Source organism: Amblyomma americanum, chromosome 10 (genome assembly GCF_052857255.1).
Source record: "Amblyomma americanum isolate KBUSLIRL-KWMA chromosome 10, ASM5285725v1, whole genome shotgun sequence".
Lineage (NCBI taxonomy): Eukaryota > Metazoa > Arthropoda > Arachnida > Ixodida > Ixodidae > Amblyomma > Amblyomma americanum.
In genome coordinates, this window is record NC_135506.1 from 58864442 (window position 1) to 58889567 (window position 25126).

Consider the following 25126-nt stretch of genomic DNA (forward strand, 5'->3'; position numbering starts at 1 on the left):
CTGCCGGCCGCCGTGGTGGCTGAGTGGTTACGGCGCTCGTCTGCCGGCCCGAAAGACGCGGGCTCGATGCCGGCCGCGGTGGTCGAATTTCGATGGAGGCGAAATTCTAGAGGCCCGTGTACTGTGCGATGTCAGTGCACGTTAAAGAACCCCAGGTGGTCGAAATTTCCGGAGCCCTTCACTACGGCGTCTCTCATAGCCTGAGTCACTTTGGGACGTTAAACTCCCATAAACCATAAACCGAATAACTGCGCAAAAAGGACGGGACAAGAGAGAAGAAACACGCGAGACAAGCACAGACTAACAACTGGTTTATTGCACCAACGCCTCCTTCCTTTGACACCAAAGCGTATGCGCACCAACAGCAAAGACAAAAGCCATAATCATCCCGCCAAACCAAGAAACTCCAACTCCTTACAGTACAGGTGTATGCAAGCCTCGCTAACACATTTGTCAGGTCCTAATCACGCGATTTCCAAGGCTTCAATAACTTCACGTTCTTTCTTATCCCTCGCGCGTCCGATAATCTCAGTGCTGCCGAAAAGTGGAGTGCAATCTTTATCGTCATGCTTGCAGATCTTGCAATGGCTAGGCAGAAGGTGCCCTCTGGAATCAGCTAAGGAATTGGCATGCTCTAATAATCTAATGTTGATGCATCGGCCAGCTTGCCCTACGTACACCCTAACACAGCTCAGCGGAATCTGATAGATTACATTCACTCTGCATTGCACAAACTTGTTCCTGTGATTGGCGCTACACTCAATCTACTTTTGCCTATCTGGTATGGCCTATCGCACGGCCTGAAGAGGGTCGCCGGTAAATTTGGCGTAGAGGTTTTTTTTCGGCACCTTGCAAGCTGTCGCGTTTGTGCAATTTGGTCATACCAGATAGGCAAAAGAAGATTGAGTGTAGCACCTATCACAGGAACAAGTTTGTGCAATGCAGAGTGAATGTAATCTATCAGATTCCGCTGAGCTGTGGTAGGGCGTACGTAGGGCAAACTGGCCGATGCACCAACATCAGATTATTACAGCATGCCAATTCCTTAGCTTATTCCAGAGGGCAGCGTCTGCCTAGCCATTGCAAGATCTGCAAGCATGACGATAAAGATTGCACTCCACTTTTCGGCAGCACTAAGATTATCGGACGCGCGAGGGATAAGAAAGAACGTGAAGTTATTGAAGCCCTGGAAATCGCGAGATTAGGGCCTGAAAAATGTGTTAGCGAGGCTTGCATACACCTGTACCGTAAGGAGTTGGAGTTTCTTGGTTTGGCGTAATGATTATGGCTTTTGTCTTTGCTGTTGGTGCGCATACGCTTTGTTGCCGAAGGAAGGAGGCGTTGGTGCAATAAACCAGTTGTTAGTCTGCGCTTGTCTCGTGTGTTTCTGTGCTTCTTCTCTCTTGTCCCGTCCTTTTTTGCGCAGTTATTCATATTTTTCATGAGGACGATAAGAGGTGGCGAGGCGATGTCACCCAGTGAATGTAGTGGCGCAGACATAGGGGACCAGTCCTGGGGCGCCCTGGGAGGTCCCGGGAAGAAGGTGGCACTGTATAGAGAACAAAGTTGACTGAGTTCTGGTCTTCCCGCACCAGGCAAGGAGTCGCTCCGGTCCAGTAAGATGACGCCCCGGTGATACCGGAGGAGCCGGGGATTGAGCGCCGGAGGTGCCTCAGCTAACAGTCAGCGCCAACGAGATGCAGTGCGGCCAAGATGTGCCCCGGCGAGAGAGCACAGCACGGCACCGAACGCGCGTGCTCGAAGACCCAGGTCCAGGACTCCGTGTCTGGAACGGCGGGCACACAGGTCTGGTCACCCCGGACAGCAGCAGTTAAGGTGTGCTAAGCCAGGTCAGGAGGATCGGGCGGCTCGAAGTCTTGCAGGGAAGGGCCAACCAGAGCACGGAAAACGCCGTCCGTCTTACGCGAACCTGCTCCGCTGTTCCCTTAACGCGCCGCGCGCCCTTCTTCGGCCCACGCCCTATGCGGACGTCTTCACCTTCGTCGCTGACAACGCTGGCCGACGCATTGTGTCGCTAGTTCCTTACAAGGGTACCTCGATGTGCGCGCCTTCGGGGAGCTCTAGTGAGTTGGGTGCAGCACGCCTGACACACCTTGACAAACCAGCGCGTGAGCACTGCGCAGCCGATGCGGTAGCGGTGCGCGCTATGCTAAGAGTCTCCATTATGGTTGTGCCACAGCTAGCGTCTCATTTCGTTCGCTGCCTACTTTAATCGCTTGCCTCACGGCGCGGTTCCATGACGAGTTACCCCCTTACCGGCTTGCGCGCAGTGTGTGACTCTCTCTCAGCACGAGCTCTGCACCTCCAGCAGGCTGTCTGCCTGGGATATACTCTTCTGCAAACATGCGCTCATTGTCTACACTCCCACCAGTCGCAAATGCCCGATATCACAAGACGCTGAAGATTGGGTGACCATTTTGACTCATCTCAGTAAATTTCATGCTCAAGCCTTGCAGTTATGACCTCAGAACACGAGTCCACAAGCATGCATTTTTGTATTGGGGAAGACTGCAGGGATTTTCACAGATTTCTGTAACATAATTTTCCTTTTCCAGCTCCTAACATGAGTACATTAAATGTAAGGGCACGTTGTAAAAAACGAGCATCAAAGATTTTGAACGAGTTTTGAAGATATCATTTTTTTTATTTGGACTGATCATGTAGTGTCGTCCAATGCCGTCGTATAACATACTTTGAATATCACGAAAAATCTGAGCGCCTAACAGCTGCAACTGTTAACGGCATCTTTATCGTCCTTATTGCGTTTCGCCGCCTCCTGCAATGAAAAAAATAACGTCATCATGGTTAGAAATTGCGTCATTAACTTCAATAATAGCATGGAACTACACGGCACAAAAAAGCATCTATGAATTGCAGTTTACCTTATATAGAGCCAACCGCATTTTTGCTGTAGGTCTGTGCAACTAATGTCTTTGAATCTTCACACCACCCTATTCTCTGCTATTCCAAGCTGCATGCTTCGTACACCTACCCGTCGATGTGAACACATTTGCTGTAATAGTACGGTAGATATCTTACATTTAGATCAGATGTCTGGTGTGGGTTAGTTGGCGAATCGTCGTAGTGACCGCGTGGCACTGCCGACTAAACTATTGGAAAATACAGAAGGTAATTCATATAGGCGGCCGTCTTCACATGACAGTCGAGAAACATAATGTAACATACAGGCTTAAGGTGACATTTTGCGCTTTACTGAACGATCGGCATGTTGACAACCGAACAAAAGCTAGAAGCCAGAACACAAAAAGCAACCAAGAAGGCAACCATGGCATGAACTAAGAAAATTACGGCGAAGAAAACCGAGTCGTATTAAGCTTGAATGAACATGAATGAGCGCCTATTAGAAGAGCGATACACACGCTAAGGAGGTCTAAAAGAGCGGAACTGTGCTTAGAAAGGTGCATAAAGCACTGGTGGAGCAACCTTCACAAAACCCTCGCTCTTAATTCATCGGCGCCCTGTTACCAACGGAAATGTGTCTAATCGCTACCTCCGCAAAGTATACCGAAAAATTGGTGTTGAATTCAGCAAGGAAAGCAGCGACGATTTCTGAGCGCTTTTTGTTGAAATGCCACATTTGGGCTTCGCAAATACACAGCGCGATACGTGTGTAGTGCACGCGCAGTCGGCAGCTGTCAGCAAACAATGAAATTGCATTACGGAGTGTCAGAATACATGTTCAACGCGTGTTCGAGGGCAGACAAAAGGTAATCTGTAGATGACATTTCAGCGCAGTTCTCTCAGTGCTGCTAATCAGATCGCTTTACTTATTAGCGAAAGTGCTCCCATCAGTATCCCGACGGCGTGAAATGTAAAAGATAGGTTGTGCTTTGATTCTGTGCTCGAGTTTAGAGAAATCATGGGACCGAAACTGTGAACCGGATTTGGAGCACCGGCCAAACAGGGGCAAGTTTTATTACACCTTTGATTCGGCTCTCTCAAATGCCCTGAAGTTAAGAAATAAGTATAGAATTCATTATGTCACGATTAGCACCCGAACAAAAATGGGGCGGAAAATATTTGAAGTCCTCGAAAGAAATAATTCCCATTTCTGTCATTTTCAACTCTTCTCCCACTGCAGCTGCTATCAGTGTGGAGGTCTTAGTGTATTATGGCTCGTGTGGTCAAATCTTTCCGGTTTGTTCGGCAAGATCTGACTGTTAGTAGCAGTTGTATTCAGACATATACTATAAACAAGGCGCCTTGGTGCCTGAGTGCTTATGGGCTCGGCTGCTGACCCGAAAGAGGATGGTGCGATCGCGGCCACGGCGGCCAAATTTCGATGGAGGCGAAATGCTAGAGTCTCGTGTACTATTTTTTTTTTCAATGCACGTTAAAGAACCCCAGGTCATTGGAACTATCCGGAGTCCTCCACTGCGGAGTCCCTCAGAGTCTGAGCAGCTTTGGGATGTTACACCCCATAAGCCAACTAAACGTGTGCTGTAGATAATACCATGTTTAAACCAGTCATAAGCAAAAATTCTCCGAGATGCTTCATTCTCAGTATCAGCACACGAGCCTCTAGAATTTCGCCTCCATCGAAATTCGACCGCAGCGGCCGGGATCGAACCCGCGCCTTTCGGGCCAGCAGCCGCGTTCCTATTTCTGCTCCGTCTTGTGTAAGCGTCCTTTCACAGAAAAGAGTTGCATATAATTTTAGGAAATATTCTATGCAAGAGAGGAATGTGCAGGCGAATAATTTTCAAGCGTCCCTTTCAGTGCTGAAGCGCTAAAGCGGACGTTCAGAGCGTAGCAAAATCGTCTCTGCGTGTATACGCCGATCATGTGCCTAGTGCGAGCGCTCCGTCCCGTGGCACTGCCCGCTTATCGTTGTCTTCTGCGCAGCACTAATTACGAGATTGTGACCAGAGCAAAATCCTCTTTTCCGTTTCCGCAAACACACACACACACACACACACACACACACACACACACACACACACACACACACACACACACACACACACACACACACACACACACACACACACACACACACACACACACACACACACACACACACACACACACACACACACACACACACACACACACACACACACACACACACACACACACACACACACACACACACACACACACACACACACACACACACACACACACACACACACACACACACACACACACACACACACACACACACACACACACACACACACACACACACACACACACACACACACACACACACACACACACACACACACACACACACACACACACACACACACACACACACACACACACACACACACACACACACACACACACACACACACACACACACACACACACACACACACACACACACACACACACACACACACACACACACACACACACACACACACACACACACACACACACACACACACACACACACACACACACACACACACACACACACACACACACACACACACACACACACACACACACACACACACACACACACACACACACACACACACACACACACACACACACACACACACACACACACACACACACACACACACACACACACACACACACACACACACACACACACACACACACACACACACACACACACACACACACACACACACACACACACACACACACACACACACACACACACACACACACACACACACACACACACACACACACACACACACACACACACACACACACACACACACACACACACACACACACACACACACACACACACACACACACACACACACACACACACACACACACACACACACACACACACACACACACACACACACACACACACACACACACACACACACACACACACACACACACACACACACACACACACACACACACACACACACACACACACACACACACACACACACACACACACACACACACACACACACACACACACACACACACACACACACACACACACACACACACACACACACACACACACACACACACACACACACACACACACACACACACACACACACACACACACACACACACACACACACACACACACACACACACACACACACACACACACACACACACACACACACACACACACACACACACACACACACACACACACACACACACACACACACACACACACACACACACACACACACACACACACACACACACACACACACACACACACACACACACACACACACACACACACACACACACACACACACACACACACACACACACACACACACACACACACACACACACACACACACAGAAAATTGAATCATTCGTGAGGCGTGCGCCTCAGTTCAGTCATTCATGCATGCATACTCGGTAAAAACGGTCTTTGCAAAAAATAAAAAAAAACGCCTGCTTTCGCGCTGAATCGAATCTTGTAAACATTCTCTGTCATTTTTTCCTCGCCCAGAGTTTTCAGTGTGCGTCGGATCGGTGTTTATTGCATTGACGAACTTACAACAACATCATTATGCTTTTTGAGCTCTTCTCATTTCGTAAAATACTGTGATACCCTTTTCAGTTTTATAACCTCTTATGACCATCTGAGGAAATTAGCAGCGCTACAATTCGAAACAGCTAAGCGTGTGGTGCAGAGTGTTCGTGTGCACATCGTTTTTCTTCGCTTGGTGCATAAGGTCTTAATACGAGGATGGCCTGTGCAAGTTTTTGTTTACTTTAGTACGACTTCGATACTTTTTCCTAATCAGTGTTTCTTTTGTTTTCCATCCCTCCTCACAAATTTACCCTCAGATGCAGCCTAGTGCCATCGTGTAGGGTAGCAACACCACAGTGCAGTGTAATAGCATTTTTGCATAGAACCCCTTCTGGTCTTCTTCAAAGGCTCACAATAGCAGCGGGTTTAGAGGTACGCTCCTACGAGAGCAGAGGAATTGAAAAGTAAAATAAACTTCCGTGGATTCATGATTAAGCGATTAAATGTTTGTAAAATTAACTGCCAGACGCCACATTTAAAACTTCTTGCCGGGAAACAAAAAAAAATTCAGCAGACACACAAGACTGCTGGCGTGTGGGAATCCGAAAGCATTACGAACGCTGTCGCGCTTCTCCGGTAATTGTTAAATTGGTTTTGGGGGAAAGAAAATGGCGCAGTATCTGTCTCACATATCGGCGGACACCTGAACCGCGCCGTAAAGGAAGGGATAAAGGAGGGAGTGAAAGAAGAAAAGAAGAAAGAGGTGCCGAAGTGGAGGGCTCCGGAACGATATTGGGGATGGACGTCTCGAGCAAGGTCATGCTTCTCCGGCGTTGTTTTGCGTCGACGATCACGTTTCACTTCGGGTGGCACCAATGTTGAAGCTGTAGACGTTGATGGTTCGCTGTTAATTGCACGAGCACGCGCACAACTTGCCGCAATGAAACCCAGCCACGCTGCACGAGACCGCCAACACACGCTTATGCGCATACTACACCACCCGGAAAGCTGTACCACGAACGATTGTATCGCAATTTTGATGCAAAAATTGGTCTTTGAGGAAAGCAAATGGTTCCCGGGTTCGGACCCGACCACGGCGGCAGCGTTTCGATGGAGGCGAAACGCAAAGGCGCCCGTGTGCTGTACGATCTGAGTGCACGTCAAAGTTCCCCTGGTGGTCGAAATAATTCCGGAGCCCCCCACTACGGCACCTCTTTCTTCCTTTCTTCTCTCAGTCCCTCCTTTATCCCTCTTCTTACGGCGCGGTTCAGGTGTCCGCCGATATGTGAGACAGATACTGCGTCATTTCCTTTCCCCAAAATCAATTTTCAATTTCAAGCAAATAGCACAGTAACTGTCTCGCATCTCGGCAGGCATCTCAACCGCCCTTAAGGGAAGAGGTAAATAGTCTGGGAAGGCATAGAATTGAAGTTGCATATGTCATCTGTTCGAATCCCTCAAGCTAGCCTCCAACTTTACTACCACGTGTAAACTATATGCAACGAGAATGACACCGACCGGAACGCTGTGCTACAAACGGCTGCGTAAGAGTTTTAGTACGAATGTAGTCGGGAAAACTGGCGCAACAATAAGGTCGGCCGGTGGAGGGAATAACAGACTAACGACATGTACACAATTGTCTGAAATGGCGGTGTTTGGCTTGCTCTGTGCGTCCTACGGCCGCTTGGTGACGTCACTCTATTGTTGTTGCCATCGCGGGGATCTTCTGCATCATCTGTGAGTACACACACAAACACACGTCGCCAGTTTTTCTCGCAATAGGGCTAGTAATACAGTCGTTTTAAAATAATTTCATCAACCCCCGGTATCAACTCTTTGAACCAATAGAAAATATTTCCATTGTTCTCCAAAAATTATTTCTGTGCGATAATAAATTATTTGTTCCACTGGACGAAATAATGTCAATTCCCATTACCGAATGCGCTACAGGACAAGTGGTTTTATGCCCATGTCGATATCTTTTCGGCTTAGCGTGTACGACTTTTCTAGTTATGGTTGCCGGGTCGCTCTTTTGTACTGTGGTTTTAATCCTGTCTAGGCTCGCTTGTCATAATTCCATTGCGCAGATAGAGAAAAAAAAAAGACGATTCCCTCTTTTCATATCAAATTTCTCGGTTGTCACGTGAATATACCTACCTATATAAAATAAAGTCGGCATGCTCTGCAAATAAAGTTAGTTTGGAGCATGTGCCAATCCTTGTCGTGCTATGTACAACTTTTGTCCTTGCCGCCGCAGTGGTTCAGTGGTTATGACGCTCGGCTGTTGACCCGAAAGACGCAGGTTCGATCCCGGCCGCTGCAGTCAAATTTCGATGGATGCGAAATGCTAGAGGCCTGTGTACTGTCGGTCGTGAGGACATGTTAAAGAACCGCAGGTGGTCTAAATTACCCGTAGCCCTCCACTAAAAGCGTCCCTGAGTTGGTTTAGAACGTTAGACCCTACAGACCTCGAAGTGTATGTATCTTGTCCTCGTGTGTTTACCGCCTCGCAGTGAATATCACCGTTGCATTTCATTTCCCTCACACGTCATATCTGCACTTATGTTTTATTCTAGGATTCATTATTTAGCGGTTGTTTAGCTCCATGCTTGATTTCCTCGTGTCTAGCAATACCATGATCATTACCTTTTTCTCGATCGCTGGACTTTAAGCATTCTCAAGCCCCGCCCGTGAATTATTGGTCTTCCACAAATACCAGAGGAGTAAATTTGCTCTAATAGTTTCTCGTCTCATCATAGTCTATAGCGTAGCAGTACAAGTGTAAACTTGTTAGGTTTAGTTATACTTCATCACAGTCCTCGAGGGTAAACTGACGGCAACAGTTCTCCATCTTAAAATAGCAATGTACGACTGAGTACGGCGTTCAGCCCTATGGTGCTTCAATGCCGACAAAGACGTTTTTACTGGGGAAGGATTGCACACTCGATGAAATGCTATATTCATTTCGATGCCGGTGAACACCCCCGCTCAACCTCAGATCTTTGTCTACAACGCTTTCGTCGTCCTCATTCACTCACACGGTCTCAATGAACAATCTCATAAGCCCTAACTTTCCACCCTTTACGGCTTTAGGAAATGTGATCACTCCCACGCATTCTCTCTTTCTTCATTTTCAGGTGATTTGAACCCACCTATAATTAGTTCAGGTGCAAGCATATTCAGATGCATACAAGTACTTTATAAGCATATATGGCATACTTTCCATGCTCTTTGGAGTAAGCGACTCCATTTTGTGCAATCTTCGCGCTGTATAAAGCTGTGCCCTCGTGAGAAGCATAGTATGACAGGACTCGCGTAAGGGTTGAGTTAAAATAAGCAGGCAAATATTATGACCTGTACCTGTGAACAGGTCTATAAGGCCAATGTCGTTCGATTTTTACATAAAATAATTCAGAAAATGTGTCCATCTTTCATGCGAGATTTTAGACCGTTTTACAGCTGCACGGTGCGTGAAAGCTCCGGGCGATTAACACAAACGTGTCCTAATTGGGGCACACGGAAATAAACATATTTGTGACAGTTACGGAAGCCTGCGATATTCTATTGGTCTTTTCATATTGGCCTTGGGCACCCGGTGGCCCCAATGAAAAAAAAAAACATGTTTGCGCCTCAATTGCTCAAGATGACTGCATCCATCTGTGAAAGCAGAAATCTTTATGAAGCAATAAAGTGACAACAGTCGGCGATGTACAGACTGCGTCCCCGTTTATGTAGAGCGCTCGGGCGGTGCACTTCCCTGCAAACAAATCAGGATATTGTCGCAGCTGCTAGGTTCCAGGCACAGCACTTGCACGGAAGTAGAGCCAGATAGACCCGCAAACATAGCAGATATAAGTATGTTTCCCACAAATCAGGGGCCGCTATGTAATTTAATTTTTTGTTACCAGGTGTGCACTCCTCGAGCGCTCTACACAAGGGGGAAGGGGACTGTTCTACTTACACAAAACGTCCTAATTATATTGTTGAGGAACGAAAGAAGTACTGGAAAATTTTGGCTTTCCACGAATTTGGACACCGTTTTCCAGAACCTACGAAGAAAGAAAATTCGATCATTATTGTGGTCTTGATTAGCGTCATCACCATTATCCGCGGTAACTGCAGAGGTGGGGCTTTTCAGAGACAGAGCTAGCCATGGCCTACGCCAAGCGCTGTCACGCTGGGTCTGCAAATGTCCCTACATCTTCCTTCGGCGTACATCTCTGCTCTTTCAGGAGGCATTGCCATTCTCAAAGTTCGCGCTCAGCCGCTCCAAAAAATCTGCGAATCTCTGTTGTCCCCATACACATTTACCAAATTTCATTCCGTCGCAGATTTCTGGGGAGTAAGTTGTTATTTTCTGCTATCTTTCTGCCATATTTTATGCTATAATTTCTGCTATCTTTTCTCTATACTTGGGTTAAGGCTATTATTTCCGTTCTATATCTCGTTGTTTTTAGCAGTCTCCACTCAGGCTCCTTCTTTCAATGCGTGGTTTTGTACATAGTCAAAAGTGAACTTTTTCTCCTGACAGCTTTCGTTTTAGCACAAAGAGAGCCTACGATCTGTTAAGACGTACTACTTCTTGCTTATATCCTACCTCTTTAAATCAAGTAAGATGCCACTTAATATTGAACGGCTGTAACGAATAATCGCTCAGCAGTGTGCATGCTAAATGTTGAAGGTGCTCTTGTGCCAACGCCAACATTTCTCCTAAACAGGCTTACACCAACCCTATATCGATAGATTTAATAAAGGCGCACAAGGCCCATGTCTTTAGCTATCCTTTCTCTCCCCGAGGTTTATAGCCCTGTCCCCTTAACCTTCTCAAACACCCCCAATGCGCAATCTTTCTTGTTACCACTCACACATCTCTCAAAGAGCACTGCAACTAAGCCCCTCCGTGCCCTCTGTCAATTTCAAGCGATGTTAACGCACGGGTGATAATTTTTTCAGGCGGATGAGCACCCTTTGTCAAAAGTGACGAGCACAAGGGGTTCTGCTTCTAAGACATGAAGCGGAGCCTGTGCAGCATCCGTGGAAGACCCAGCTTTCGCAGAGGTGACGCTCACCATCAAGAAGTATGGAGCACTGGCGCTATATAACGAACTACACAGCGTGGCCTAGATGTAATACCTTTGAACTCTAAACTTTCAATAAAGGGTGTAAATTGCTGACTTGCGCAGAAAACTGTGAATTATAAACATAAGCCATAAACTTTCTTGTTTTTTGGATGAAACACTGTTTCTTTTTAAAATATTCCCGCTGGACGAAGAGTGCAAAAGATGAGGCAGACCAACTGAGCTGAGCTATTAAATGGGCCGTCAGCCTTAATCTGGGATAGTTTTGTCAGCAGGCATCTTTGGTGGAACGCTGGGAGAAATTCTGAATTAGGTGAAGCTCATTTCATTCACAGGGTACAGAAACGACGGCTTAAACTATAGTGTATATTTCGGTCGAGAGAGGGAGAGCACTTTTTTTTTTTACAAAAAATTGCTAGACTGCCTTACCCGTCTGCCTTATTCACGTTCGGAAATGCCTCAGAAGCTGGGCCTGTAAGAAAGAAGGAATGTCAAGAAGACAGCTCTTCGCCATTTGAAACAAGTTACGGGCATAAAACGGCCGTGATCTGTGTGCACGATAATAAGCCATGACATCTGGGCATGGTAGGGAACATTCATAGATCTAAACCGTTTGTGGGCACACGTGGTCAAAGGCATTTTCTTGACAGTCCAGCAGGGGCCTCATAGGTACTAGTTTCTGGCCTAATCCGCTAGTCAAGGGTGGGGCCCGCATACCCATGCCTGCCTCCGGCTGCAGTAAATAATGAACAAGAGACAAGTTACGAGGTTCTAGGCGTGTGCGACTCGGCATCAGTGGCTAAGAATTCCAAAATCGGAGCATTCATTGCAGGTTTCAATTCATTGAGGCGTATACGCACGTAAGGCGATCTTAAGCAGAAGCCAAGAACAAATTCTAAGTGTCTTACACGATCTGATTACTGAATGCGAATCTCTAGGAACTACTGTCAGTAAAAGCAAGGCTCTTATATTCTAGATAAAGTGCGGAAGATACAGGAATTGTAGAACTGGCCATTTCAACAACTAAAGTGATGGTATGTTTGAACCGATTCTTGAGTACATCGGCTTAGGCAGGTAACAAAATTACAATAGTTGCCATTGCATTATGTTTCATATGCAACCGTAAGGGCGCTTATAACTCAGAAGGAAAGGAAATTGCCGAAAACTAAATGTTTCAAATAAAAGAAAGCAATCTGGCTCTTGCTGGCGCAAAAGGTGGCAGACATAGTTTCGGTTTTGGTACTCGAAAGCAAAATACACTCGGTTATGATAGGTTTCCATTATGTCGTCCTAATTTCTAATCAAGGCCGCCAATGGGACAACGAAAAGTATTTACCGCAAAGGCAAGTTCTGGACACTGGCGAATGAGGAAGAAACTAGTTGGTGTGACGCCAGGTGTGAAGTTTCATGCACATGAAATGACTATAGTTCCGCTCTTGACATATATATCATGCCTGACTACGGTTTTTACGTTCTTAAACACGCATTGGTGCTTATTATGCTAGCCCCAGAGCGCTTTAGGTACCAATGGCGCGTCGTTTTAAAAGGTTTGCGCTGGCGCAGACGCCGCCTGCCGGGATGGTTTTGATAAGGCAGTGCGTCAAGCGACACATCCCGCGCGGTATTAGTTATTTATGCTGTAAGCATCTTTTCATCAAGCAAGCTTCCAGATTTTTACATTTATACAGTGAAGTGACCATAAGCGATGAAATCTTTGAAGTTCATACCTTTTGTCTGATGTTTTCAATGACAGGCCACTAAAGGCTTAAACCTCTATTTTCCTTTTCCGTTATACAGTAAGGCCTACTGCACCCCGATGCCATTCGTGTCTGACTAAGCTTGAACCACGGCCTTACTGTGATGTAGCAACAACTGCCAAAAGTCTTTCCATAGGCCGAAGAATTTTGGTCAGCTTACCGAATTGTACCATTAGTATCCGTGCTGTCACAATCGGTATGCCCTCTGAACGAAGGTCTTCAGTCTTGAGGAGGCGAAAGTGCTTCGTGGTTTTCACACCCAGCCTCTTAAGCGCTGCTACGACGTCGCTGAGTTCGTCGTTGCTGCAGATGTCATTCTCTCTCAGGGCTTCTTTTATTGCTTGTCTCAGTTTCCTGCCCACAGAATGAACATTGAAAGGACCGGCCAGCACAACACCTTGATGATTTTCTCTAAATGTTTCATAACCACTGCCGTAATCATTGTTCAAGTAATTACTTTTCGATGGCGTGGTTTAACAGCTGTACTCGAATTTAGTCATTCTACAGGGGTTCATAACCCCTTGTCACACCCACAGGCCCACAGGTGTCATTAGACACTTGTTTTTGCACATATTTTTGGATTGCTTACGTACAAAAGGTAATATAGTTTCTGTTTGAGCTTTTGCGAACAAATGCTGAACGGTCACACTAATTCTTCCTCTCTGGCTGGCGCATGTACTCTAACCAGACCCGGGAAAAAAATGGTGGCGCAAAGACAGCGTTCTTGCAAAGCGTCAAAATGTGTACGCTTGTTTTTTGGGAACTTCACCATCATTTCACTGGGGTGTTGGCGAAGCGACACCAGCATGAGGCTCTGCCATACATATTATACCCCATAATTCTTACAACTTTTGTAGTTGTTTGCGTTTCAATACCAAGTCTTAATCATTTGCACATTTATTCGCCGTGCGGTCAGCGAAAATTTCTTTTTTGTAAAGTACGCAATCCTAAGGCATGCTCTTCTCACCTTTCTTGCAAATCTGCGCAGTCTTCCAAGTTCAGAGTGGCCTCGTTCTTACTCTCATATTGTGCCCCATGGAGCAGGGTCCTGTTGGAATGAGTTAGAAAATTATTCGCCATCTGGATAATGTCAGAAGCCCGCAGAAGCAAGCAAAGGATTAACTTATGATGATGAAATACAAAACAACCAGTATTCAACCCTTTTAGGCAATAATGATTATGTAGTGGCAGAAAATATTTCAGACTTATTTCAGGAGTATACGCCAAGATTGAAGAGAGAAGTTTGTCGTCCTTCCAGGTGACTGATTATGCTGTTTTTGTTGAGTTCTTACATGTCGGCATTATGTCTCATCGCTGTTTTTTTTTTTGCACATTCGCTCAATTTGACTCATTCGTGTCATAACAAGGCGTTATGTAAACAAATCAGCACATTTTACGATCTTTAAATATGTCATGCTGCCGACCATGAGCAGTACTACAGCTGTGCCGTAAAACTAGAAAGAACTTATCTTAAAGTGCCACTAAAAACTGACTAACGTTTGCTAGTGTCGAGAGATAGCAGCGATCTAATTACAAAGACACTGCTCTCACAAAAAACTGGGCTCTAAAAGGTATAAAAGGCCAACAAATGGAAATGCAGGCCTCACAACCACCACCAAGAAGGAGGAGGAGGGGAAAAGGCAGGGAGGTTAACTGGAAGATTAACCGGTTTGCTACACTGCACGGGGGGAAAGGGCTGAGGGGAGAAAAAGATGAAGGAGAAAAGACAGTTGCAGGAAATTAAAGTCACTATGCAAAGTCACAGCGTTTAGTAAAGTCACAGCCTAAAGTGCAGGTCAGAAGTCCTCAAAATGCAGAGCAGTGCCTTGGAGGCCTTCACGGCCGACGACCGCCGCGTCCAGTGGCCGAGAATCTTTGTTTCCATCAGTGGGCGCAGGTCTAGATGCTTCAGTGCACGGCAGAGAGACCGTCTTTCGGCGCTGTATGCAGGGAATTCACAAAAGTATGTGGGATATAGTCTCATCACACCTGCAGATGGCACATGCATGCTGCAGGGCTGTCAGCCATACCTATTAAGGAGGAGCAGTGCTTGGCGAAAGCTACACCAAGCCACACGCGACACAATAAAGTTGCTTCACGTCGTGATAGGCCTGATAGAAGCCGAAGCTTCAGAGCTGGGTTCGAGGATTTTAAACGCGAACGCGAGAATTGTCCTGAATTCTACGCGGCAAGCGTGATGTCCCGCGACAGTGGTCTAAGCCTACCCGCTGCGTCGGCTCTAGAGAGGGGGATGGACACGCAATCACCCTCATGGTGAGTAGCTCGCGCGGCCTCGTCCGCGTGGTGGTTGCCTGCGATGCCGCTGTGTCCTGGCAGCCATTGGTAAACAATATCGTGCCCTTTGTTGATGGCTGTGTGGTGGAGCTCTCGGATTTCGGCGACAAGTTGTTCATGGGACCCATGACGAAGAGTAGACAGTAACGCTTGGTGGGCTGCCTTTGAATCAGTGAAAACAGACCATTGCTGGGGTGTTTCTTCACTGATATGCTCAATGGCGACAAAAATAGCAGTAAGTTCTGCACCAGTCGATGAAGCACGGTGTGATGTTTTCACTTTCTTAACTATGGTCCTTACGGGGATGACTATGGAGCCCGAGGAACTAGAAGGGGTAACTGAGCCATCGGTGTATACGTGATATCGGCGTCCGTGTTTCTCATGCAAATATTCTAGAGTGGTCTGTTTTAGGGCTGTCGTCGATATTTCATCCTTCTTTTTGATGCCCGGTATGAAAAGAAGCGCACGAGGTTGGTGCAGACTCCATAATGGAGAAGACGGTCTAGAGACTGGTGTAAACTGGGTTGGTAGAAAGTCGCGATGGACATCAATAATTTTCGCAAACGATGTACTCGGCTGGTTAGCAGGAAGACTGACAAGATAGTGGGCGGGAATCCGAGAGAGGTGACGAATATGCGCTCTCAACGCTTCGATTGTGACATAGGCAGTCGCTGGATTCTCTTGAGCGATGAGTACTGTTGCGGCTGTAGACGCGCATTTTGGCAGTCCTGGGCACGTCCGCAGAGCTTGAGCCTGAACACTTTGCAGACACCCTATGTTCATTTTCCTTGAGTTTCCTAGTGCAGGCATACTGTACCGAAGGAATATCATTAATAATGCGGTGTACAGCTGGAGCATCGAGTGCACTGATGCTCCCCACGACTTCCCTCCGAGAAAGGAGAGAACGTGAACGATGGATGTCGGCCGCCTTTTCATGTACGAGACATGTGGACTCCATGTTACATTACGATTAGGGATTACTCCAACGAAGCGATGGCCTCTTTCGTAGGGTATTCTTTCGTAGGCGATGACAAAAATGGCAAAAGTTGAGGTGTTGCAGTATGTGATGTGTGGTTGTCTGTTTCTTTTCCCTTGGGAAGCAGAAGATGACCACGAAGTGTGATTTGCTGGGAAAAATAAAGTGTTTTGCCAGCATAAGCGTGTTTCATTTATATATAGCTGTGGCACAAAGGTGACCGCGGGAACCCACCCCTTCTGCGCGCTAAGTTAACAGATTGCCACCAAACACCCCCCCCCCCCCCCCCCACGCATTTGCTTACCATCGGTTGTGCGATGCCGACGTGCGCCTCGTTACCAACGGCAGGTTGAAAGCCGCCCGTGGCAAATAACCGGAGTGCACATAGACAACGCGCTAGCACGCACACCTCCCAGTTCATCGGTGACTTCGTCGCACAGCCACTGCACAGTCTGCTTCTCCAGTCGAAAAAGCCGTTGAAACAGCTCGTCCGGCAAGTAAAAAAAAAAACGAAATGGTAAATTGACCACCTCCAGGATGTCACAAAAAACTGTCAATTACCGGCTGCATAATTAGGTGTGCAACGTCACCACTTCTGCCACATCCGTGACGTATTATGCAGCCACCCATGACGCAAAAAAGCAAAATGGCCGCCGGCCACGACCGACCAATAGGAGCGAGGCTAATTGACACGTTTTTGACAAGTTTTTGACATCTTTGCTATATGACAGTTCCGTAATACGGCCCCTTTACCGATCCAGCTTTCTGCTGGGTTTTGAAGCGAAATCTTTGACGCGGCGGCGGATTTCACTCCGTCTCGTCGCCGAATGCACAAGTGTGAGTAAGCCATTACATATATAGCCTTCTACTTCGGAGGAATGCCTCGTTGTAAGTAAGTAAGGAAGTTTATTTTGCAGGAAGTAATACCGTTAATTCCTGCGGGTGGCGTAAGGCTAAAGGCTCGGAAGCCTGATGAGGCCTTAGCACATATACACTTGTTCACAGCCTGCAGCAGCAGAACCACATTTTCTTTAGATAATACACTTACGGGGTGACAATAGCACAAACATACTTGCGCACTTTCAAATACAACACAAGAAGTACAGCAATTAAATAATGCAATACAGAAATACAACCCAAATACACTTTGGAGATTTTTTAAGGAAAGAGGGTACACATACATCCATGTACAACCGAAACACTTGATAGAATCCAAGCCAAAAACTAAAAGGACGTTACTGAAAGTTTCTAATAATACCATCTGGTAGATTTGAGCCTTGTCTTACAATGTGTAGCGCAAAAAAGTGAATCTAAGTTACAGACAGCATTATAGCTATCTACATTGGTTTATAGTGATATTTGTAGTTTGTTCAAGGCTCTAAAAATATATTTGAGCACAAGAATTTTTGATATGTCCGTTTAAAAGCTCCGATTGTCTGGCTGAAGTCAATATCAGGTTCGTGCAGGTTAAGTAGTTTGGCTACTTGGTAGTCCATGCCCTGTTTGCTATAGTTCTAAATTGTTTAATCTTTCTTTTAGGGTTTCTACTTTCATATCTCCAGGAACTATGACGGATGAAATCAGTATACAACTGTTTTTGTATATGTGTTGCATTAGCCTTAAATTGTATACTTTTATAACTGGAAGGATGTTATATTTGGAGAAGAGAGGTTGCGTGGCTAGGTTTTTTATTGGGCCTTTGAAGTTCTCTAGTATTCAAAGTACGCTCTTCTGAAGAATTAGTATTCTCTCATAATTACCTTCGCTGGTAGTACCCCACACAAGCGTGCCATACAACAATTTGGAATAAAATAACGTATAATAAATTGATCTTTTCAACCATAAAGGTAAGATATAAGATACTTTGGTTAGGCGTCCAACGGAACGCACGAGTTCCGAAATGAGATGATTGACATGATAACTCCAAGAAAAATATTCGTGAAACCATACTCCAAGGAACTTATGCACCTGTACTTTTTCCAAGTAATGGTCTTCGAACATGACCTGAATATCAGTTAAATTTTTGTTGATGGGCCTGAATACTATGTATTCAGTTTTTTGTGCACTAAGCAGTAAATTATTTTTTTTTCAGCCATCGCGACAATTCCACCAGATAGACATTAACCTCCTCTCTTATTTCCTGAATGTTTGCACCTTTAAAAATTATGCTTTTGTCATCAGCGAATAGTGTGATGTTAGGTGTGTGTTTTAGCTCAGTGATGTCATTAATATATAATAGAAATAAAACTGGTCCCAGTACTGAACCTTGTGGGACACCTGTTTTTGGGAGTTATTTTTGGGACTTCACTTTGTTTAAAAAAAAACGTACTGTTGGCTTAGTGTCAAGAAACTCTGAAAGAGATCGAAGCTAACACCCCTAATTCCATATCGGCTCAATTTTCTAAGCATGATATTGTGATTCACCGAATCAAATGCTTTTCGCAATTCGAGAAATATACCCAAGGTATGCAACCTCCTATCAAGGTTATCAAGTTTGATTTTTCACATTTATAAGTGCATCTTCAGTTTTATTTTTGAAAACCATATTGAGATAGCGAGAGTATGTTATATTTATTAAGGTATCCTATAAGGCGCATATGAATACACTTTTCATATTTTTTTGAAAATATGGGCAGCACAGAGATTGAACGATAAGTTGAGATATCATTAATAGAACCACCTTTATGGACAGGATTTAATTGGCCCACCTTCAATTCCTGTGGCAAGATTCCAGTCATAAACGATAAGTTTATTAAGAACGCAAGAATTGGACTAATAGTTGCGAGACTTCTTTTACTCCTGCTACCTTAATATCGTCACATCCACTAGCAGAATCGGCATTTAATCCTCTTATAAACACGTCGACTTCAGCCCGGCTGACATCAAAGAGTACAAGAGAATTCTTTCGACTAGTTTCATCATAGGTACTGTAGTCTTCAACCTGGTCTGTTAGAGGTATTGCTGCATTCACAAAGTAGATGTTTATGGCATCAACTAGGGGCTGCCCCTCCAAAATGATGTTATCAGTTTTTATCTGTTGAGGCGTGCTGTCGGCCTTGTTTCTTGCTGTCAAGTAATTGACCTCTTTCCATATTTTTTTTCGGGTCTGACTTTATTCTAGAGAATAGTGATTCATAGTAACCTTTTTTTTGCTTTCTGTAGGTCGCTATTTAATTTGTTCTGAAACCTCTTAAACTCAAGAAATAAAGCATAATCCTTGATCGACAGAAATTCATGAAACATTGTGTTCGTTTGTTTCATTTTTTGATGAAGCCCTACAGTGGTCCACGGCTTACGAATTTTCTGTTTCCGCATTTTTACCCTTAGCAACGAAAAAGCAGCCTTATAGCAGCATAGAAAAATGTCTAGAAACAGTTCGTATGCTTTATCGGCGTTTTCTTTCATTAGCACTGGAGACCAATCTGCTTGTTTGATCAGTGTTCTAAATTTTCTCATTGAGGATTGGCATACTCCGATGCTCAAAATAAGGATTGCTACCCTTGACTTTCTGAAATAGACGTCGTGTGCCAATGTATATTGGCTGATGATCACTTCGATCACTTGTCAGAACCCCTGCTGTATAGTCCGAGTCATAAGATTTGTTATTGCAACATCTATACTTGTGGAAGAGTTCAGAGAAATACGGGTAGGTCTGCCAATGGCATTTTCAGAGCCATACGACACTATGCGATTTCTCAGGTCCCAGGTCGGTAAATCATCTTTGAGCAAGTCAATGTTCACGTCCCATATTACAAAATATGGTTTCTTTATGTCATTAAAATGCTCGAGTAATTCTTCCAGACGCGAAAGGAAGTGTCGATTAAGTGCTGTCGGGATGTATATATTACAGCAAGAAGGAAAGAGTCTGTTTCAACGGCTAAACATTCAATATCACCGTCGCTGCGGTTGAGAGTATCAACTACTTGAAAAGAATAATGACGCTTGAAATGAATAGCCACTCCCCCACCTCTGGCTCTGTCTGCCCGGTCAAGTCGAATTGGCGTATAGCTGGGGAATTGCGGAGACCGGTCCTTTACTGTAAGCCAGGTTTCGCTGATTAAGAGTGCGTCAAAGTTTATCTGGCAATACTTCAAGTAGTCATCCCATTCTTCATGTTTCTTTCTTATGCTCCGGACGTTTTGGTGTAGTACTACAAATTGGGAATTCAAGTCGCGGATATCTGTAGTCTGCGTATGTAGCAGCATTTCTTAAGCGGGTGGGACATGCTCTGTATACACAACCTTTGGTCCGCTTGGTTACGAGATAAGGGCTACGTAATCAACGCTCATGATTTTGATGACGTCAGATGTTTCATCTTTCCTGGCAAGAATCTTTCCATTGTTCAGGCAGACAAACTTCCATTTCGCAGCTTTTTTCTTTCCAACGGCTGCTCCAAGAAGGTGCTTGTTTTGTCGAGTCAAGTGTTCATAAACGTAGACTGTGTTCTCTGTTTCTTCGTGACCAAGCTCGGTGGTAACGATATTTTTGTTAGCTCGTGAGCAAAGCCTTTCGCTTTGCACGTGACACAAACCGGACGATAATGTCCTGTTCAAGTTCTCGCTTAGTATTCACCCTGTGGCAGATGTGGATATCAGTATCGGAACATCCTCGCCCGCAATCTCCCCTATCAGTTTGACAACTTTAACCGAGTCAAGTTCTTCGGCACAACCTTGATTTCAAAGTTGTTTCCTCGCTTGTACTGTTCTAGTTCTTTGATTTTCCCTTCTAGCCGCTGATTTTAAGGTTTCAGAACTTTGTTCTCTTCTCTTAGCGCTTAAATTTCAACTCTGAGTGCTTTAATGCCCTTTCCTACCTCTTTCACCTCATAACAAGTGTCACTGCAATATTTTACGCTCTTTTCAAGGGCTCTTAATTCAGCGCGCACTTCTCTGCGGAAGTATGCGATCATCGTAGTTAGCTCTTTCTTTTTTCTCATTGTTCATGACGCATGTACTAGGATTATACCAGCCCAATGATATAATTGCAGCACACTGTCAAGTACACTGCCCGGCAGCAGCGCTGAAAGGAGAAAACAGAAACAAGAAAATAGGTTGGCCCCCTCACCTGCGAAGACCTCAGGTGCAATTTTAGGCGTCCCGTCGCTCAGTGCACTGCCGCCGGACTGTGAAGATCCAGCGGCTGCCGGCGCATATGTAGGTAGCAGGCAGTCCCAGTGTTCTTTCCGAAGCAGTCTCTGTCGTCGCTCGATCAGATGGCTGGAAGCAATGCTTCCCTTGATGATGCGCGGCGCGCACCATGCGTAGTTGCAGGCTCTGATAGCGGGGAAATTCCAGCGTCTAAACACAGACGGGTTCCTGCGAATATCTCTGGTGCAATTTTAGGCGTCCCGTCGCTCAGTGCACTGCCGCCGGACTGTGAAGATCCAGCGGCTGCCGACGTATATGTAGATAGCAGGCAGTCCCAGTGATCTTTTCTGAGCAGTCTCTGTCGTCGCTTGATCAGATGGCTGGAAGCAATGCTTCCCTCGATGATGCGCGGCGCGCACCATGCGTAGTCGCAGGCTCTGATAGCCGGGAAATTCCAGCGTCTAAACACAGACGGGTTCATGTGAAGATCTCCGGTGCAATTTTAGGCGTCCCGTCGCTCAGTAAACTGCCGCCGGACTGTGAAGATCCAGCGGCTGCCGGCGTATATGTAGATAGCAGGCAGTCCCAGTGATCATTTCGGAGCAGTCTCTGTCGTCGCTCGATCAGATGGCTGGCAGCAAAGCTTCCCTCGATGATGCGCGGGGCACACCATGCGTAGTCGCAGGCTCTGATAGCGAGGAAATTCCAGCGTTGAAACACAGACGAGTTCCTGCGAAGATCTCAGTTGCAATTTTAGGCGTCCCGTCGCTCAGTGCACTGCCGCCGGACTGTGAAGATCCAGCGGCTGCCGGCGTATATGTAGATAGCAGGCAGTCCCAGTGTTCTTTTTTTTTTTATTCAAGAAGTGTGCCATGAGGCATAAGTTGAAAAAGGAAGGAGGGGAGGGAGGAATGCACGGGATTGAAAGTTAAAAGAAGGAGTGAAGAACCGTTGCGCTGAGGTAGTCGCACAGGTTGCTTATGAAACGGTTGTCCATAGTCCACTTCACGTAGTCACTTTCGCGGTTCCACCGCAGGCCCACCTCCCAGAGGAGCCGTTTTCTGATAGTAGCCGTCGCTGGGCACGTCCATAACAAGTGCCGCACATCACAAATGTCCGATGCAGCGCTACAGTGAGGGCACCTGTCAGGTGCTGGCAGATCTTTGGCACGCCACCGATGACGGACAGATGGTGTCAGAGCCGCCCCTGCCCGAATCCGGCGCACGGATACCTCCTCCTGCCGAGTAAGACTACGGGGGAGAGGGTGCGAACAGGGAGGAATTAGAGCACGTGTTCGCTGGCGCAGAACTTCGGAATCGGAAACATGGGACAGGAACGGATCTGGGGGAAGAGGGGAAGGTGGCGGATCGTCTAATGTATGAAGATGAGTCATAGCATCCGCTTGAATGTTATGTGGATCCTGAGCATGGCCCAGAATCCAGTGTATGCCCACAGGACATGGATACTTTGCGCAGAGCACATGAATTGATTGTGAAATCTGGAACGTTCGTCGAACAGCCTTAAGCTGTTTAAGGGCGGCGCGGAGTCGGTGTAAATATGAACTGTATTGAATGTTGGAACGAGAGGAAGGGAAGCAATGGCATTACAAATGGCTTGAAGTTCCAATGCCAGGGGAGTGCACGTATCCGCAGTATACGTCGCGCTAGAGTTGAGATGCGGATGAGACGGACTATACACAGCAGTAACTCCCCTATCTGCAGAATGTGATGCATTCGTGTATAATATGCACCCTTCAGGCAGATACGCTGCTGATACCGACGAGGAAACAGTGGGGCGATTGTCAGTGAGCTGGCAATAGGACCACGGTGGAAGTGTCTTTAAATGATGAAGTTTGAGAGACTGTTTTCGAGCTCTATTTGCCACCCGTTGGTCGATGATTTCACTGCGTGTATTAAGCTGTGGAAACTGCTGTAGCACAGGTATGTGTGTTAAACGAGGCAGATATTTTATGACGCGCATAGCCTCACGATTGGTAGCTTCAAGGGAGTCCCACTGTCTGCGGGTGAGACGTCGAAATTGTGCCTGATATACTATCCGTGGCTGAATGATAGAGCGCACAAGCTGGCGGGCCGTATGAGCACGTGCGCCACCAGAGCGCATAGCTATGCGACGAATCAGACCTAGAGTAGCGTGAGCCGATTTACGGGTGGCTGTCAGCCACGGGGTGCCAGTCCCAGATGTATGGAGGAGAAGACCAAGAATACGAACAGTTTCTACCTGAGGAATCAGAGAATTATGTACCGTAAAATTTAAAGGGGGAGCTTTCCGTAAGCCGGCTTTATTTCCAATTCGAATGAAACATGATTTAGTAGGAGAGAGTGTTAGACCCAGAGGTGGGAGGCGAGATGTCAATACATCCAGTGCGTGTTGAAGGACCGACTGATGAATAGACGCATCTGGATGACAGCACCAAAAGGTTATATCATCGGCATACGCAAGCACGCGGATAGAAGGAATGGACTCTAGGGCTCGAACAAGAGGAATTAAAGCCACATTAAATAATGTGGAGGCGAGAACGGAGCCCTGCGGCACTCCTCTATTGGAAGTGAAGTTACCAAAGGGCTTTCCGTGGACACGCACGCTGAAGGTTCGATTTGCTAAAAAGGCGTGAATAGAGAGGAGGAACCGGTGAGGGATACCAATAGTTTGAAGGGAGGCAAGAATGGCAGAGTGAAGGATGTTATCATATGCCTTTGTTATGTCTGTAGCGATTACGGTTCGTACAAGGTGACTCTGCGGAGAGTGGTCAAGCACGTCAGCAGCCAAAATAGCAAGGCCGTCCTCCGTTCCAATTTGTGGGCGGAAACCAATTTGGGAATCTGGGTAACGATCATGGGATTCCAGCCACCACGACAAGCGTGCGGCTAGAATGTTTTCATAAAGCTTGCAAATGGTAGGCGTAAGAGAAATTCGACGAAGGGCCGAGAGAGAAACTGGAGGCTGACCTGACTTGGGTATTGGAACCACAATAGAATGCTTCCACTCTCCCGGCATGACGCCAGAAAGCCACACTTTGTTAAATGTATCAAGTAGGGTTTGCAAAGCCCTCCCTTCCAAGTTACGGAATAAAGAGTTAGGTATGCCGTCGTGCCCGGGAGTAGTAGTAGTTTTTAAACGTTCAATGGAGGCCAGCAGCTCTGCCATGGTGAGGTCAGAAGTAAACCCATCGGGGGGCTCTGTAACCGATAAGTCAGGTGGAGACGTAGAGGTGCAGTCATGGTTTGGAAAAAATTGACGGGCCGCTTGTTGTGCAAATGTGTCCTCATCCACATTAAGTGCGAGGCGAATGCTCTTTGTGTAATCTGCAACATGAGAAGGGCGCTCCACGGCGTGAAACACTCTCCAAAGATGTCGATTGCCCGGCGTAGAGGACAGGCGGGCACACCATGCAGCCCAGCGTTGCC

The 25126-nt window shown here is 46.4% G+C and overlaps 1 protein-coding gene across 1 annotated transcript; it reads right to left on the reverse strand.

Moving 5' to 3' along the window:
* Positions 1-2650: 2650 nt before the first annotated feature.
* On the reverse strand, positions 2651-14469 carry LOC144106739 (uncharacterized). The gene is made up of 5 exons (XM_077639585.1): positions 14311-14469; positions 13504-13697; positions 12016-12058; positions 10470-10557; positions 2651-2797 (listed from the first exon to the last, which is right to left on the reverse strand). Exons 1-5 carry the CDS (start codon positions 14421-14423, stop codon positions 2741-2743), a joined length of 495 nt encoding a protein of 164 aa, XP_077495711.1. The 5' UTR covers positions 14424-14469; the 3' UTR covers positions 2651-2740.
* Positions 14470-25126: the final 10657 nt, after the last annotated feature.

Bases quoted from the DNA above. Each gene is read 5' to 3' on its own strand.
- LOC144106739 (XM_077639585.1), bottom strand. From the start codon at position 14,423: ATGGCGAATAATTTTCTAACTCATTCCAACAGGACCCTGCTCCATGGG. The intron at 12,059-13,503 runs GTAAGCTGACCA...TCTTTCTTACAG, and splicing joins GATACTAATGGTACAATTCG to GCCCAGCTTCTGAGGCATTT. The intron at 10,558-12,015 runs GTAAGGCAGTCT...CTTTCTTCGTAG, and splicing joins AACGTGAATAAGGCAGACGG to GTTCTGGAAAACGGTGTCCA.